A 13,725-nucleotide genomic window follows, 5' to 3' on the forward strand; every position below is an offset into this window, starting at 1 on the left:
GAAGGTGAGACACGGGCGCTTAATCCGGACTCAGATCTACAGCGACTCCGGGGGGTCCCGACACTGGAGGTTCCCGACACTGGGGGTTCCCGACACTGGGGGTTCCCGACACTTGTTCCCGAACACTGGGGGTCCCGAACACTGGGGGTCCCGACACTGGGGGTTCCCGACACTGAGGGTCCCGAACACTGGGGGTCCCGACATTGAGGGTCCCGAACACTGGGGTTCCCGACACTGAGGGTCCCGGACACTGGGGTTCCCGACACTGGGGGTCCCGACACTGGGGTTCCCGACACTGGGGGTCCCGACAATGAGAGTCGCGGACACTGGGGTTCCTGAAGCTGGGGGTCCCGGCACTGGGGGTTCTGATGGGTTCCCAACGCTGGGTGTTCCCAACTGAGGGTCCCTGACTCTGGTGTCCCGATGCTGGGGATCCCAACACTGAGAGTCCCTGACAGTGGGGTTCCCGAAAGTGGGGTTTCCCGACACTGGAGGTCCCGACACTGAGGGTCCCGGACACTGCAGGTCCATGACACTGGGGGTCTCGACACTGGGATTCCCGACACTGAGGGTCCCGACACTGGGGGTCCTTGAAACTGGGGGTCCCGACACTGGGGGTTCTGAGGGTCCCCAACGCTGCGTGTTCCCGACTGAGGGTCCCTGACACTGGGGGTCCCGACACTGAGGGTCCCGGACACTGGGGGCTCCCAACATTGAGGGTCATTGAAATTGGGGGTCCTGACACTGGGGTTCCTGACACTGCGGGTCCTGACACTGGGGGTTCTGATGGGCCGACACTAGGGGCCCCGACATTGAGGGTCCCGACACTGGGGGCTCTGAGTGTCCCTGACACTGGGGGTCCCGACACTGGGGTTCTGACACTGGGGGTTCTGATGGTCCCTGACACTGGGGGTCCCGATGGTCCCTGACACTGGGGGTCCCGACATTGAGGGTCCCAACACTCGGGGTTCTGAGTCTCCCTGACACTGGGGGTTCCTGACAGTGGGGGTCCTGACACTGGGGGTTCTGAGGGTCCCCGACACTGGGTGTTCCCAACACTGAGGATCCCTGACACTGGGGGTCCTGAAACTCAGGGTTCCCGACACTGGGTGTTCCCAACACTGAGGATCCTTGACACTGGGGGTCCTGAAACTCAGGGTTCCCGACACTGGGGGTCCCAGGATGGGAGATTTCGGAATCCTGGGACATCCGGACCCGCAGCCACCTCAGTGATTCTAGAACAGGCTCAAGGGGCAGAATGGCCAACTCCAGCTCCCAGTCTTATGTCCGGAAACCCGGGCAGTCTCAACCCCCCCCCCCCCGGACCCACACACTCTCCCCCTGACCCACATTATCTTCCCCTCCGCTCCCTCCCCTCCTCCCTCCCCACCTCCCTCAACACTCTCCACTAACCTATTGACCTTGATGCTTTGAGCGAGCTCAGTGACTGAGCCCTCAGCCTCAGGGAGACAGTCCCCAGTTCCCCACCCTGGGTGAAGACCGTTCCCGTATCTCAGTCCTACACAGCCCACCCATTGCCCTTCACCTGTGACCACCCCCCTCCGGTCCCAGACCCCTGACCCAGAGGGAACGTCCCCCTGATCCCAGCCTGTGAGAATCTCCTCTCATTCTTCTCAACCCCGGAAAACAGGGTCCCAGTCAGCTCAATCCGTCCTTGTGTGGCAAACCCCCCATCCCCAGAATCTTCACCGCATTCCCCTTGTGGCAAGTTCATCCTTCCCTGGGTACGGAGACCGGAACTGTGCACAACACTCCCAGTGCAGTCTCACCAAGGCCTGTAGAACTGCATGGACCATCTCTGCTCATCTGCTCAAATTACCTTTCAGTGAGGGCCGACGTGTCTCCCCCCTCCAGTCACCACTGCGCCTGCCTGGGCCCTCAGTGACGTGTGTACACACACCCAGGTCCCTGTAACATCGACACTGCCCAGTCTCCCACCAGTTAGCACACACTCTGCTGATCCTCCCTGCACCAGAGTGGGTGTCCCCACATTCCCCACATTATATTCCACCTGCCACGTCCTGACCCACTCACTCCGCTTGTCCACATCCCCCTGAAGCCTCTCTACATCCTCCCCTCTAACCACAGCCCCGCCCAGTTTAGTATGGTCCGCCAACTTGGGAATGTGACATTGGGCTCCCTCAGCTGATCACTGATACAGATGTGAACAGCTGGGGCCCGGACCCCGATCCCTGTGGTGCCCATCAATCACAGCCTGACACCCTGGGATGGTCTGTTTATTCCCACCCAGCCCCTGTGTTCTGGCCTCACTGACCACTGACCAACCTCCTGTGTGGGACACACAGTACACTGCGTCCACTGCCTCCCCCTTGTCCGTTACTCACGTCCCCAGCACCCCCAGCACAGCCCTGGTTCTCTGAAACAAGCCCAGAAGATGCTGAACGATTCGGCTTGGGTGGAGAGGGGAGCAGCTGATGACCCTTCACCCCCGTGGGGAGGTCAAGGGCGGGGAGCAGGGGGTGTCTGTGACAGGGAGGGGAGCGAGAGACCACACGACAGCAGTGGGCAAGAGCTGCCGAGTGGGGGGCTGTTCATCTCAGCTGATCTGTCAGCAAAGGGGGATACAGGATACGGCGGGAGCGGAGTGAGGGAGAGGGGGCGGAGTGAGGGAGAGGGGGCGGAGTGGGGGAGGGGTAGTGAGGGAGAGGGGGCGGAGTGAGGGAGAGGGGAGTGAGGGAGGGGGGAGTGAGGGAGGGGGTTAGTGAAGGAGGGGGGTAGTGAAGGAGGGGGGAGTGAGGGAGAGAGGGCGGAGTGAGGGAAAGGGGGTAGTGAGGGAGAGGGGGAGTGAGGGAGGGGGGAGTGAGGGAGGGGGGTAGTGAAGGAGGGGGGTAGTGAAGGAGGGGGGAGTGAGGGAGAGAGGGCGGAGTGAGGGAGAAGGGGTAGTGAGGGAGGGGGGAGTGGGGGGGTGAGGGAGAAGGGGGAGTGAGGGAGGAGGGAGTGAGGGAGGCGCTCGCAGTGACACCCACTCACACCACTTCCTTGGGTATTGGTCAGCAGCGGTCAGTGGTGGTCAGCAGCGGTCAGTAGCAGTCAGCAGCGGTCAGTAGTGGTCAGTGGTGGTCAGTAGCAGTCAGCAGTGGTCAGCAGCCATCAGCGGTGGTCAGCAGGACCTCTCTGCCTCCACCTACACGACTGCTGCCTGAATCTGAATGTCAGCACTGCCTGATTAGCAGCTCCTGTTCACTGGGATCCAGGGCTCCTCTCCCCTGTCCACTCTCCATTCCAGCATTCCCACTCCCCTTCCCACCCACTCCCCCCTCCCCACCCACAAACACACAGCTGCTCTTCCTTACCTCTGCTCCATCTGCGTCAATGTAGAGTCCTAGAGTCACGCAGCACGGAGACAGGCTCTTCGGCCCAACTTGTCCATGCCGACTGTGTTGCCCAGTGAGCCAGTCCCGTCTGCCTGCGTTTGGCCATAGCCCTCTAACCTCTCCTATCCACGCACTTATCCAGATGGCTTTTAAACGTTGCTGATGTACCTGCCTCAACTACTATTTCTGGCAGCTCATTCCAAATACGCACCACCCTTTGTGTGAAGAAACTGCCCCTGATGTCCCTTTTAAATCTCTCGCCTCTGATCTTAAACCTATGCCCTCTTGTTTTAGGCAACATAACTTCCCAACTCCATTTCTCAGTGCCCTGACTGATGAAGGCCAGCGTGCCAAACGCCTTCTTCACCACCCTATCTACCTGTAATGTCACTTTCAGCAAACTATGCACTTGCACTCCGAGGTCACACTGATCCATAACACTCCCCAGGGCCCTACCATTCACTGTGTAAATCCTACCCTGGTTTGATCTCCCAAAATCTAATACCTTACATTTATCTGGATTGAAATCCTTTTGCCAATCCTCAGCCCACATACCCAGCTGATCAAGATCCCCCTGTAATTTTTCATAACCTTCTACACTATCCACACCACCTATTTCAGTATCATCCACAAACTTACTAACCGTGCCTTGTACATTCACATCCAAGTCCTTTATATAAATTACAAAGAACAAAGGTCCCAGCACCGAGTCCTGTGGCACACCACTAGACACAGGCCTCCAGTCTGAGAAACAACCCTCGACCAGCACCCTCTGCTTCCTGCCACTGAGCCAGTTGTGAATCCAGTCTGCTATCTCCCTCTGGATCCCATATTTGTGTGTCAGTGTGTGTGTCAGTGTGTGTGTGTGCACCTGTGACTCTGTGTGTGTGTGTGTGTGTGTGTGTGTGTGTGCCTGTGACTGTGTCAGTATCTGATGCTCTCTCAGTCTCCCTCAGTCATCAACCACTTGGCTCTCAGCCACAGATCCAGCTGTTGCTGGGCGTGTCTTTCAGAGGGAGGGGTGGTTGGGAGGGTGGGGAGGGAGGGGTGGTTGGGAGGGTGGGGGTGAGCGGTGGTTGGGAGGGTGGGGAGGGAGCGGTGGTTGGGAGGGTGGGGAGGGAGGGGTGGTTGGGAGGGTGGGGGTGAGCGGTGGTTGGGAGGGTGGGGGTGAGCAGTGGTTGGGAGGGTGGGGGTGAGGGTTGGTTGGGAGGGTGGGGGTGAGCAGTGGTTGGGAGGGTGGGGGTGAGGGTTGGTTGGGAGGGTGGGGAGGGAGGGGTGGTTGGGAGGGTGGGGGTGAGGGTTGGTTGGGAGGGTGGGGAGGGAGGGTTGGTTGGGAGGGTGGGGAGGGAGGGGTGGTTGGGAGGGTGGGGGTGAGCGGTGGTTGGGAGGGTGGGGGTGAGGGGTGGTTGGGAGGGTGGGGAGGGAGCGGTGGTTGGGAGGGTGGGGGTGAGGGGTGGTTGGGAGGGTGGGGAGGGAGGGGTGGTTGGGAGGGTGGGGGTGAGCAGTGGTTGGGAGGGTGGGGGTGAGGGTTGGTTGGGAGGGTGGGGAGGGAGGGGTGGTTGGGAGGGTGGGGGTGAGGGTTGGTTGGGAGGGTGGGGAGGGAGGGTTGGTTGGGAGGGTGGGGAGGGAGGGGTGGTTGGGAGGGTGGGGGTGAGCAGTGGTTGGGAGGGTGGGGGTGAGGGTTGGTTGGGAGGGTGGGGAGGGAGGGGTGGTTGGGAGGGTGGGGGTGAGCAGTGGTTGGGAGGGTGGGGGTGAGGGGTGGTTGGGAGGGTGGGGAGGGAGCGGTGGTTGGGAGGGTGGGGGTGAGGGGTGGTTGGGAGAGTGGGGGTGAGGGGTGGTTGGGAGGGTGGGGGTTAGGGGTGGTTGGGAGGGTGGGGAGGGAGGGGTGGTTGGGAGGGTGGGGGTGAGCGGTGGTTGGGAGGGTGGTGGTGAGGGGTGGTTGGGAGGGAGGGGTGGTTGGGAGGGTGGGGTTGAGGGGTGGTTGGGAGGGTGGGGGTGAGCGGTGGTTGGGAGGGTGGGGTTGAGGGGTGGTTGGGAGGGTGGGGGTGAGGGGTGGTTGGGAGGGTGGGGGTGAGCGGTGGTTGGGAGGGTGGGGTTGAGGGGTGGTTGGGAGGGTGGGGGTGAGGGGTGGTTGGGAGGGTGGGGGTGAGCGGTGGTTGGGAGGGTGGGGGTGAGGGGAGAGAGGAGCTCAGTGATGGGGGTTTTCTCCGGGAGTGCGATCGTCCACCGGAGACAGTGAGGCAATGGAACGTGCGGGTGTCCTGGGAGAGAGGGTTCCCTCCGAGCAATTCCCTGCTGTTTACCTTCCCGACACTGTTGTTTCCACCCAGGGGAAATGTTTAGTTGTTTCCACCAGTTGCAGGTGGAGCATGGGGTAGGGGGTGCGGGGAGGCGTTCCCCACTGTGACAACAGCAGGCAGGAGTGCAGCCGGTGACAGCAGGTGTGTCGGGCAGGCGGCATCTGTGGGGGACAGACCCTTCGTCCACACAGGAGGATCCCGACCCGAAACACCGACTGCCCCATTCCCTACAGTCACCACCCATGGACACCCCCCACTCACCAACACCCTCTAATGACACCTTCCACGGACACCACCCACTGACACCACCCACTGACACCATCCACGGACACCCCCCAAAAAACCAAAAAAACAGCCACCCACAGACACCCCCCAGTCACCCCCCACAGACACCCTCCATGGACACCACCCACAGACACCCCCATGGACACCCCCCACAGACACCACCCACACCTTCTGTGTCGCTGCAAGTTCCAGAACCTGCTGACTGTGTGTCCAGGAAATAACAGCCCAGGAACTCCAGTCCCAGGGGTGGGGATACCCTCTGCAACTGTCCCCACCCCCACCTGCTCCCCACACCCACCCCTCACCCCACCCATTCCCCACATCCACCCCTCACCCGAATGGAGTTTAATTCAGATAAGTGCGAGGTGTTGCATTTTACTTAGAATATTAAACATTACAGCACAGTGCAGGCCCTTCAGCCCACAATGTTGTGCCGACATTTTATCCTGCTCTAAGAACTATCTAACCCTTCCCTCCCACATAGCCCCCCATTTCTCTATCATTCATGTGTCTATCTAAGAGTCTCTTAAGTGTCCCTAATGTATCTGCCCCCACAACCTCTGCCGGCAGTGCGTTCCACACACCCACCACTCTCTGTGGAAAAACTTACCCCTGACATCCCCCTTATACCTTCCTCCAATCACCTTAAAATTATGTCCCCTCGTGTTAGCCATTGTCACCCTGGGAAAAAGTCTCTGACTGTCCACTCGATCTATGCCTCTTATCATCTTGTACACCTCTATCAACTCACCTCTCATCCTCCTTCTCTCCAAAGAGAAAAGCCCTAGCTTGCTCAACCTTTCCTCATAAGACATGCTCTCCAATCCAGGCAGCATCCTGGTAAATCTCCTCTGCACCCTCCCGAAAGCTTCCACATCCTTCCTATACTGAGGCGACCAGAACTGAACACAATACTCCAAGTGTGGTCTAACCAAAGTTCTATAGAGCTGCAACATTACCTCAAGGCTCTTGAACTCAATACTCCGACTAATGAAGGCCAACACTCCATACGCCTTCGAAAGAACCCTATCAACCTGTGCAGCAACCTGGAGTGATCTATGGACATGGAGCCCAAGATCCCTCTGTTCCTCCACACTGCTAGGAGTCCTGCCATTAACCTTGTATTCTGCCTTCAAATTGGTATTGATATTGGTTCGATCTCCTGAAGTGTATCACTTCACATTTATCCAGGTTGAACTCCATCTGCCACTTCTGAGCCCAGCTCTGCATCCTATCAATATCCTGTTGTAACCTACAGCAACCTTCTACACTATCCACAACACCACCAACCTTTGTATCATCAGCAAACTTACTAATCCACCCTTCCACATCCTCATCCAAGTCATTTATAAAATCACAAAGAGCAGGGGTCCCAGAACAGATCCCTGTGGAACACCACTGGTCACCGACCTCCAGGCAGAATACGGTCCATCTACCACCACCCTCTGTCTTCTACAGGCAAGCCAATTCTGAATCCGCACAGCCAAGTTGCCCTGGATCCCATGCCTCCTGATGTTCTGAATAAGCCTTCCATGAGGAACCTTACTAAAACCTTACTAAACACCTTACTAAACTCCATGTACACCACATCCACTGCTCTACCTTCATCAATGTGCTTTGTCACATCCTCAAAGAATTCAGTCAGGCTCATGAGGCATGACCTGCCCCTCACAAAGCCATGCTGACTGTCCCTAATCAGCCTATGCTTCTCTAATTGCCCATAAATCCTGTCTCTAAGAATCTTTTCCAGTAATTTGCCCACCACTGAAGTAAGACTCACTGGCCTGTAATCCCCAGGGTTATCCCTACTCCCTTTCTTAGACAAAGGAACAACATTTGCCACCCTCCAATCATCTGGCACTGCTCCTGTGGCCAGTGAGGATGCAAAGATCATCGCCAAAGGTGCAGCAATCTCTTCCCTCACTTCCCGTAACAACCTTGGATATATCCCATCCGGCCCCGGTGACTTATCTATTCTAATGTTTTTCACTAGTTCCAGCACATCCCCTTTCCTCACGTCGACATGCCCCAGTGTACACCATCCTCACAAACGTCACTGTCTCTCTCTGGTGAATACTGAAGCAAAGTATTCATTAAGGACCTCCCCTACCTCATCCGTCTCCAGGCACATTTTTCCTCTTTTATCCCTGGTCGGTCCTACCCTCACTCTGATCATCCTCCTGTCTTGGGAAGACAAACCAGGGTAGGACTTTCACAGTGAACAGTTAGGCCCTAGGGGAGTGTTGTAGAACAGAGGGACTTAGCAGTATGTCCATGGTTCCCTGAAAGTTGCATCACAGCTAGACAGGTGGTGAAGAAGGCGTTTGGTACGCTGGCCTTCATCAGTCAATCAGGACACTGAGCATAGAAGTTGGGATGTTATACTGCAGTTGTACAAGACATTGGTGAGGCCACATTTGGAACATTATGTTCAGTTTTGGTTGCCCTGCTATAGGAAAGATGCCATTAAGCTGGAAAGAGTGCAGAGGAGATTTACGAGGATGTTGCCAGGACTCGGGGGACTGAGTTATGGAGGGAGGTTGTGAAGGTCGGGACTGTTCTCATTGGGATGTAGGAGAATGAGGGGTGGTCTTATAGAGGTGTATAAAACCATGAGGGGCATGGATAGTGTGAATGCACTCAGTCTGTTTCCCAGGGTTGGGGAATCAAGAACCAGAGGCCACAGGTTTAGGGTGAGAGGGGAGAGATTTAATAGGAACCTGAGGGGCAAATTCTTCACCTAGAGGGTGGTCAGTAAACAGAACGAGCTGCCAGAGGAAGTGGGTGAGGCAGGTGAATTAACGTTTAAGAGTTACTTGGACAGGTACATGGATAGGAAAGGTTTAGAGGGATATGGGTCAAACTCAGGCAAATGGGACCAGCTTGGATGGGAATCTTGGTCGGCATGGACCAGTTGGTCCGAAGGATCTATTTCCGTGCTGTGTGACTCCGTGACAAGTGATGGAGGTTGGCTGGAGGGGATGACTGGGTTGAAGGGCTGTGTGGGGTGTTAATCTGTGTGTGTGTGTGTGTGTGTGTGTGTGTGTGTGTGTGTGTGTGTGTGTGTGTGTGTGTGTGTGTGTGTGTGTGTGTGTGTGTGTGTGTGTGTGTGTGTGTGTGTGTGTGTCTGTGTGTGTGTCTGTGTGTGTATTATGGGCTATGGGTGCATATTACAGGCTGTGTGTGTGCGTACTATGAGCTGTGTGTGGGATATTACAGGCTGTGTGTGGGATATTACAGACTGTGTATGTGGGATATTATGGGCTGTGTGGTTTGTTACGAGCCGAGCCCATATTATGATGTTTCCCAGAATCTGCTCCCTGTGCTGGAACTGGTCCAAGGTGGCTTCGGTGGGACACACAGTGGGTGAGTGATCCCAATAAACATGTTGTTAGGAGTCACCCAGTGACATCACCAGCTGCATCCTCAGATTAACAGGGGCAGGGCCCTCAGGCAGGTCGAGCTCAGTGTCACAGCCCAGGGGTCAGTGTCACACCCCCAAGCACCAGTGTCACCTTCGGGCTGTGAGGGGCAGTTACTTATTACCCTTCCCTATCTCCTGGTGTAGGGCTCTCAGTGATGGGGGTCAGTGATCAGACCCTTGCCTGCTGGGGATGGACATTTTCGGCCTGAGTGTTACTGACAGCATAGCCTGAACATTGTCCGGGTCTCGCTCCCTGCAGACCGGGGGCTGCTTCACTGACCCAGGAGGTGTGGCTGGTACTGAACATCGTGCAGTCATCGGTCAACATCCCCACGTCTGACCTCATGGTGGAAGGAGGGTCACTGATGAAGCAGCTGAGGATGGTTGGGCCCAGGACACTGCCCTGAAGGACTCCTGCAGAGATGTCCCGGGACAGGGATGATCGACCTCCAGCGCCCACACCCCCCTCCCTCTGTGTGAGGTCTGACTCCAGCCACCGGGGTGTGTCCCCTTGAGGCCCACTGACCAGCTTTACCAGGGCCCCTTGACGCCACACTGTCAAATGCTGTCTCGATAGAGCAGTCAGTCTCCTCTCACCCTGGAGTACAGCTCAGTGATGCACTGTGGGAGGTCCAATGTGAGAGGGAGGTGTACAGTAAATGGCAGGACCCTTGGGGCACTGACGTACACGGGGATTTTGAAGGTGGCTGCACGAGTGGACAGGGTGGTAAGGAAGGCGTACGGCACGCTTGCCTTCATCGGTCGGGGCGTTGAGTATGAAAGTCGGGAAGTCATGTTGCAGCTGTGTAAAACTTTGGTCAGGCCACATTTGGAGTGTTGTGTCCAGTTCTGGTCACCACATTACAGGAAGGGTGTGGAGGCTCTGGAGAGGGTGCAGAAGAGGTTCACCAGGATGCTGCCTGGATTAGAGGGTAGAGGGTATGTGCCATAAGGAGAGGTTGGACAAATTTGGATATTCTTCTCCGGAGCATCAGAGGCTGAGGGGAGACCTGCTCTCATAAAATTAAAGAGTCTTTTTCCCAGGGTGAAAATGTCAAATCTAGAGGGCAGAGGTTTAAGGTGAGAGGGGGTATATTCGAAGGAGATGTGTGGGGTAGGTTCTTTACAGAGAGAGTGGTGGGTGCCTGGAACGGGCTGCCAGGGGTGGGGGTGGAGGCAGATATGATAGAGGTGTTTAAGAGGCATTTAGACAGACACAGGAACAGGCAGGGAGTGGAGGGATGTGGACCACGTGCAGGCAGATGGGATCTATTTCATGGTCAGTGCAGATATGGTGGGCTGAAGGGTCTGCTCCTATGCTGTACCAGGAGTAGGTCCCATCAGGGACCAGGGGGACAATCTATGTGCCGGGCCAGAGCATGTGGGTGAGGTCTCAAATACTTCTCATCCATATTCACTGGAGAAGGGCCCTGCAGCTGGCAAATTCAGAGAGGAGTGGTGAAGTTCCAGAACATGTCATGAAAAGGAAAGTTTTGGAGGTGTCGGCAGGGTTAGTGGTGGATGATCCCCAGGGCCTGGTGAGATGTACCCAGGCTGCTGTGGGACACAAGGGAGCAGAACACTGTGGCCCTGACTGATCTTCAACAATTCTCTAGCCATGGAGAACTTGTCCAGATGTCTGGGGATCAGTGGTTCCTTTATTCAGGAAGGGCAGCTGGGGTAAACTGGTAATTATAGGCCAGTTACTTCAACATAGGGCAGTCATTGGAAAAAGTTCTGACGGACAGGATTAATCTACACATGGAGAGTCAGGGATTGATCAAAGATAGCATGGATTTACTGGGGGGAGATCCTGTCTAATTTGATAGAACTTTTCAAAGAGGTAACAAGGTGTATTGACAACAGCAGTGCAGTAGATGTGGTTCACATGGACTTCAGTAAAGCATTCAACAAGGTCCCACACGGGGGAACTGGTGCAGAAGGTTAGGCCCAGGGGATCCACGGCAAGTTGGTGAACTAAATCTGAACTGAGCTTGGTGATAGGAGACTGAGGGTGGTTCAGGTGACCAGGAAGCCCAATCAGAAGACTGGAACACTTCATTCTGCTTCCTGTTACTGTTTTCCCTTGTACTCCCTCGATGCACTGATGTGATGACATGATCTGTACAGACGGCATGCAAAGCAAAGTTTTTCACTGGACCTCAGTATGTGTGGCAATAATAAACCAATTCACCAATTACTAGTGGTGTACCACAGGGATCAGTGCTGGGACCCTCACTGTTTGTTCAGACAGTTATAATCTGGATGTGAATGTAGGAAGGAGAAATCAGATCAGATCGGGTATCTTTATTACTCACGTGTACATTGAAACACACAGTGAAATGCATCTTTAGCGTAGTGTTCTGGTGGCAGCCTGCAAGTGTCGCCACGCTTCCGGCCCCAACATAGTGTGCCCACAACTTCCTAACCTGTACGTCTCTGGAATGTGGGAGGAAACCGGAGCACCCGGAGGAAACCCACACAACATGGGGAGAACGTACAAACTCCTTACAGACAGCAGCCGGAATTGAACCCGGGTCGCTGGCGCTGTGAAGCTAACCGCTACACTAGTGTGCTTTGGTGAGTAAGTCTGCAGATGACGTGAGGGTCGGTGGTGGTGTTGACGGTGTCGAGGGAAGTGGTATGTGACATAATCAGCTAGTAACTTGGTCAGGCCAATCGCAGATAAAATTCATCTTGGTCAATGTAAGGTGATGCAGGTCAGGAGGTCAGACCAGGGTAAGGGAGACACCATGAGTGGTCAGGCCCTGGGGAGCATTGGGAACAAAGGGGAACATTGGGGTAGGTCCACGGTTCTCGGAAGGTGGCTGCGCAGGTAGGTAGGTTGGTGAAGGTGGTGTATAGGATACTCACCTTCACAGGGCAGGGCACTGGGCAGTGTATGGCTCTGGGCTGGGACTCACTGGAAGGATCTCATTGAAACCTCCGGAACATTGACAGGCCTGGATAGTGGACGTGGAGAGGATGTTTCCATCAGTGGGAGAGTCTAGAACCAGAGGACACATCCTCAGCATAGAAGGACGTCCCTTTAGAACTGAGATGAGAAGGAATTTCTTTAGCCAGTGGGTGGTGAATCATTGCCACAGACGGCTGTGGAGGCCAAGTCATTGGGTATATTTAAAGCGGAGGTTGATAGGTTCTTGATTAGTAAGGGTGTCAAAGGTTACGGGGAGAAGGCAGGAGAATGGGGTTGAGAGGGAAAAATAAATCAGCCATGATCGAATGGCGGAGCAGACTCAATGGGCTGAATGGCCTGATTCTGCTCCTATGTCGTACGGTCTTGTGGTCTAACAGCACAGAATACAAGAGCGGGGAGGTTATGGTGCACCTTTATGCAACACTGGTTAGGTCACAGCTGGAACGTTGTGTACAGTTCTGGCCACCACACGTGGGTAAACTGATTTATTGTTGTAACACGTACCGAGGTACAGTGGTAAACTTGTTTTGCATGCCATCCATACAGATCATTCCATTACATCAGTGCACTGAGGTAGTACCTGGGAAACAATAACAGAATGCAGAATAAAGTCCTGATGAAGGGTCTCAACCCAAAACATCAACTGTTTATTTCCCCCCACAGACGCTGCCTGACCCGCTGAGTTCCTCCAGCACTTTGTGTGTTGCTCCCGATTCCAGTGTCTGCAGAATCTCTTGTGTTGCAAAGTAAAGAGTTGCAGTTACAGAGAAAGTGCACTGCAGGCAGACAATAAGGTAACGAGGTAGATTGTGAGGTCAAGAGTCAGTCTTATCATACTAGGGAACGGTTCAATAGTCTTATAACAGTGGGATGGAAGCTGCCCCTGAGCCTGGTGGTACGCGCTTTCAGGCTTTTGTATCTTCTGCCCGATGGGAGGGGGGACAAGAGAGAATGTCCAGGGTGGGTGAGGTCTTTGATTATGTAGCCAGAATGTGACTGCACTGGAGATGGTGCAGAGGAGGTTCACCAGGGTGTTGCCTGGGGTGGAGTAGTTCAGTGATGAGGAGAGGCTGGATCTGTTCTCCCTGGAGCGGCGGAGGCTGAGGGGCAGCAATTCACTGGTTAGGCTGCATTTAGAGTACTGAGTGCAAGTCTGCTCACCTCACTACAGGAAGGATGTCGAGGCTTCAGAGAGGGTGCAGAGGAGCTTTACTGAGATGCTGCCTGGATTAGAGAGCATGAGCTATCAGGAGAGGCTGGACACACTTGGGCTCTTTTCTCTGGAGCGGCAGAGGCTGAGGGGTGATCTGTTGGAAGTGTATAAAATGATGAGGGGCACAGATAGGATGGACAAGCAATATCTTTTTCCCATTTTTGAGCGATCCAATACCAGAGGGCATGCATTGAAGGTGAGAGGGGTAG

At 55.2% G+C, this 13,725-nt stretch overlaps 3 protein-coding genes across 4 annotated transcripts in view; all 3 read right to left on the reverse strand.

Annotated features, from left to right (window-relative positions):
• Positions 1-13,725, reverse strand: part of LOC127568664 (uncharacterized) — a 235,837-nt gene that overhangs the window by 29,576 nt on the left and 192,536 nt on the right. The window lies entirely within an intron of this gene.
• LOC127568038 (uncharacterized) lies at positions 37-714 on the reverse strand. Its single transcript, XM_052011287.1, has one exon. It carries the CDS (start codon positions 712-714, stop codon positions 37-39), a length of 678 nt encoding a protein of 225 aa, XP_051867247.1.
• Positions 721-1,209, reverse strand: LOC127568039 (acidic proline-rich protein PRP25-like). The gene has a single exon (XM_052011290.1). The coding sequence runs from the start codon at positions 1,207-1,209 to the stop codon at positions 721-723; it is 489 nt and encodes a 162-aa protein (XP_051867250.1).

This window comes from Pristis pectinata, chromosome 3 (assembly GCF_009764475.1).
Source record: "Pristis pectinata isolate sPriPec2 chromosome 3, sPriPec2.1.pri, whole genome shotgun sequence".
Classification (NCBI taxonomy): Eukaryota; Metazoa; Chordata; class Chondrichthyes; order Rhinopristiformes; family Pristidae; genus Pristis; species Pristis pectinata.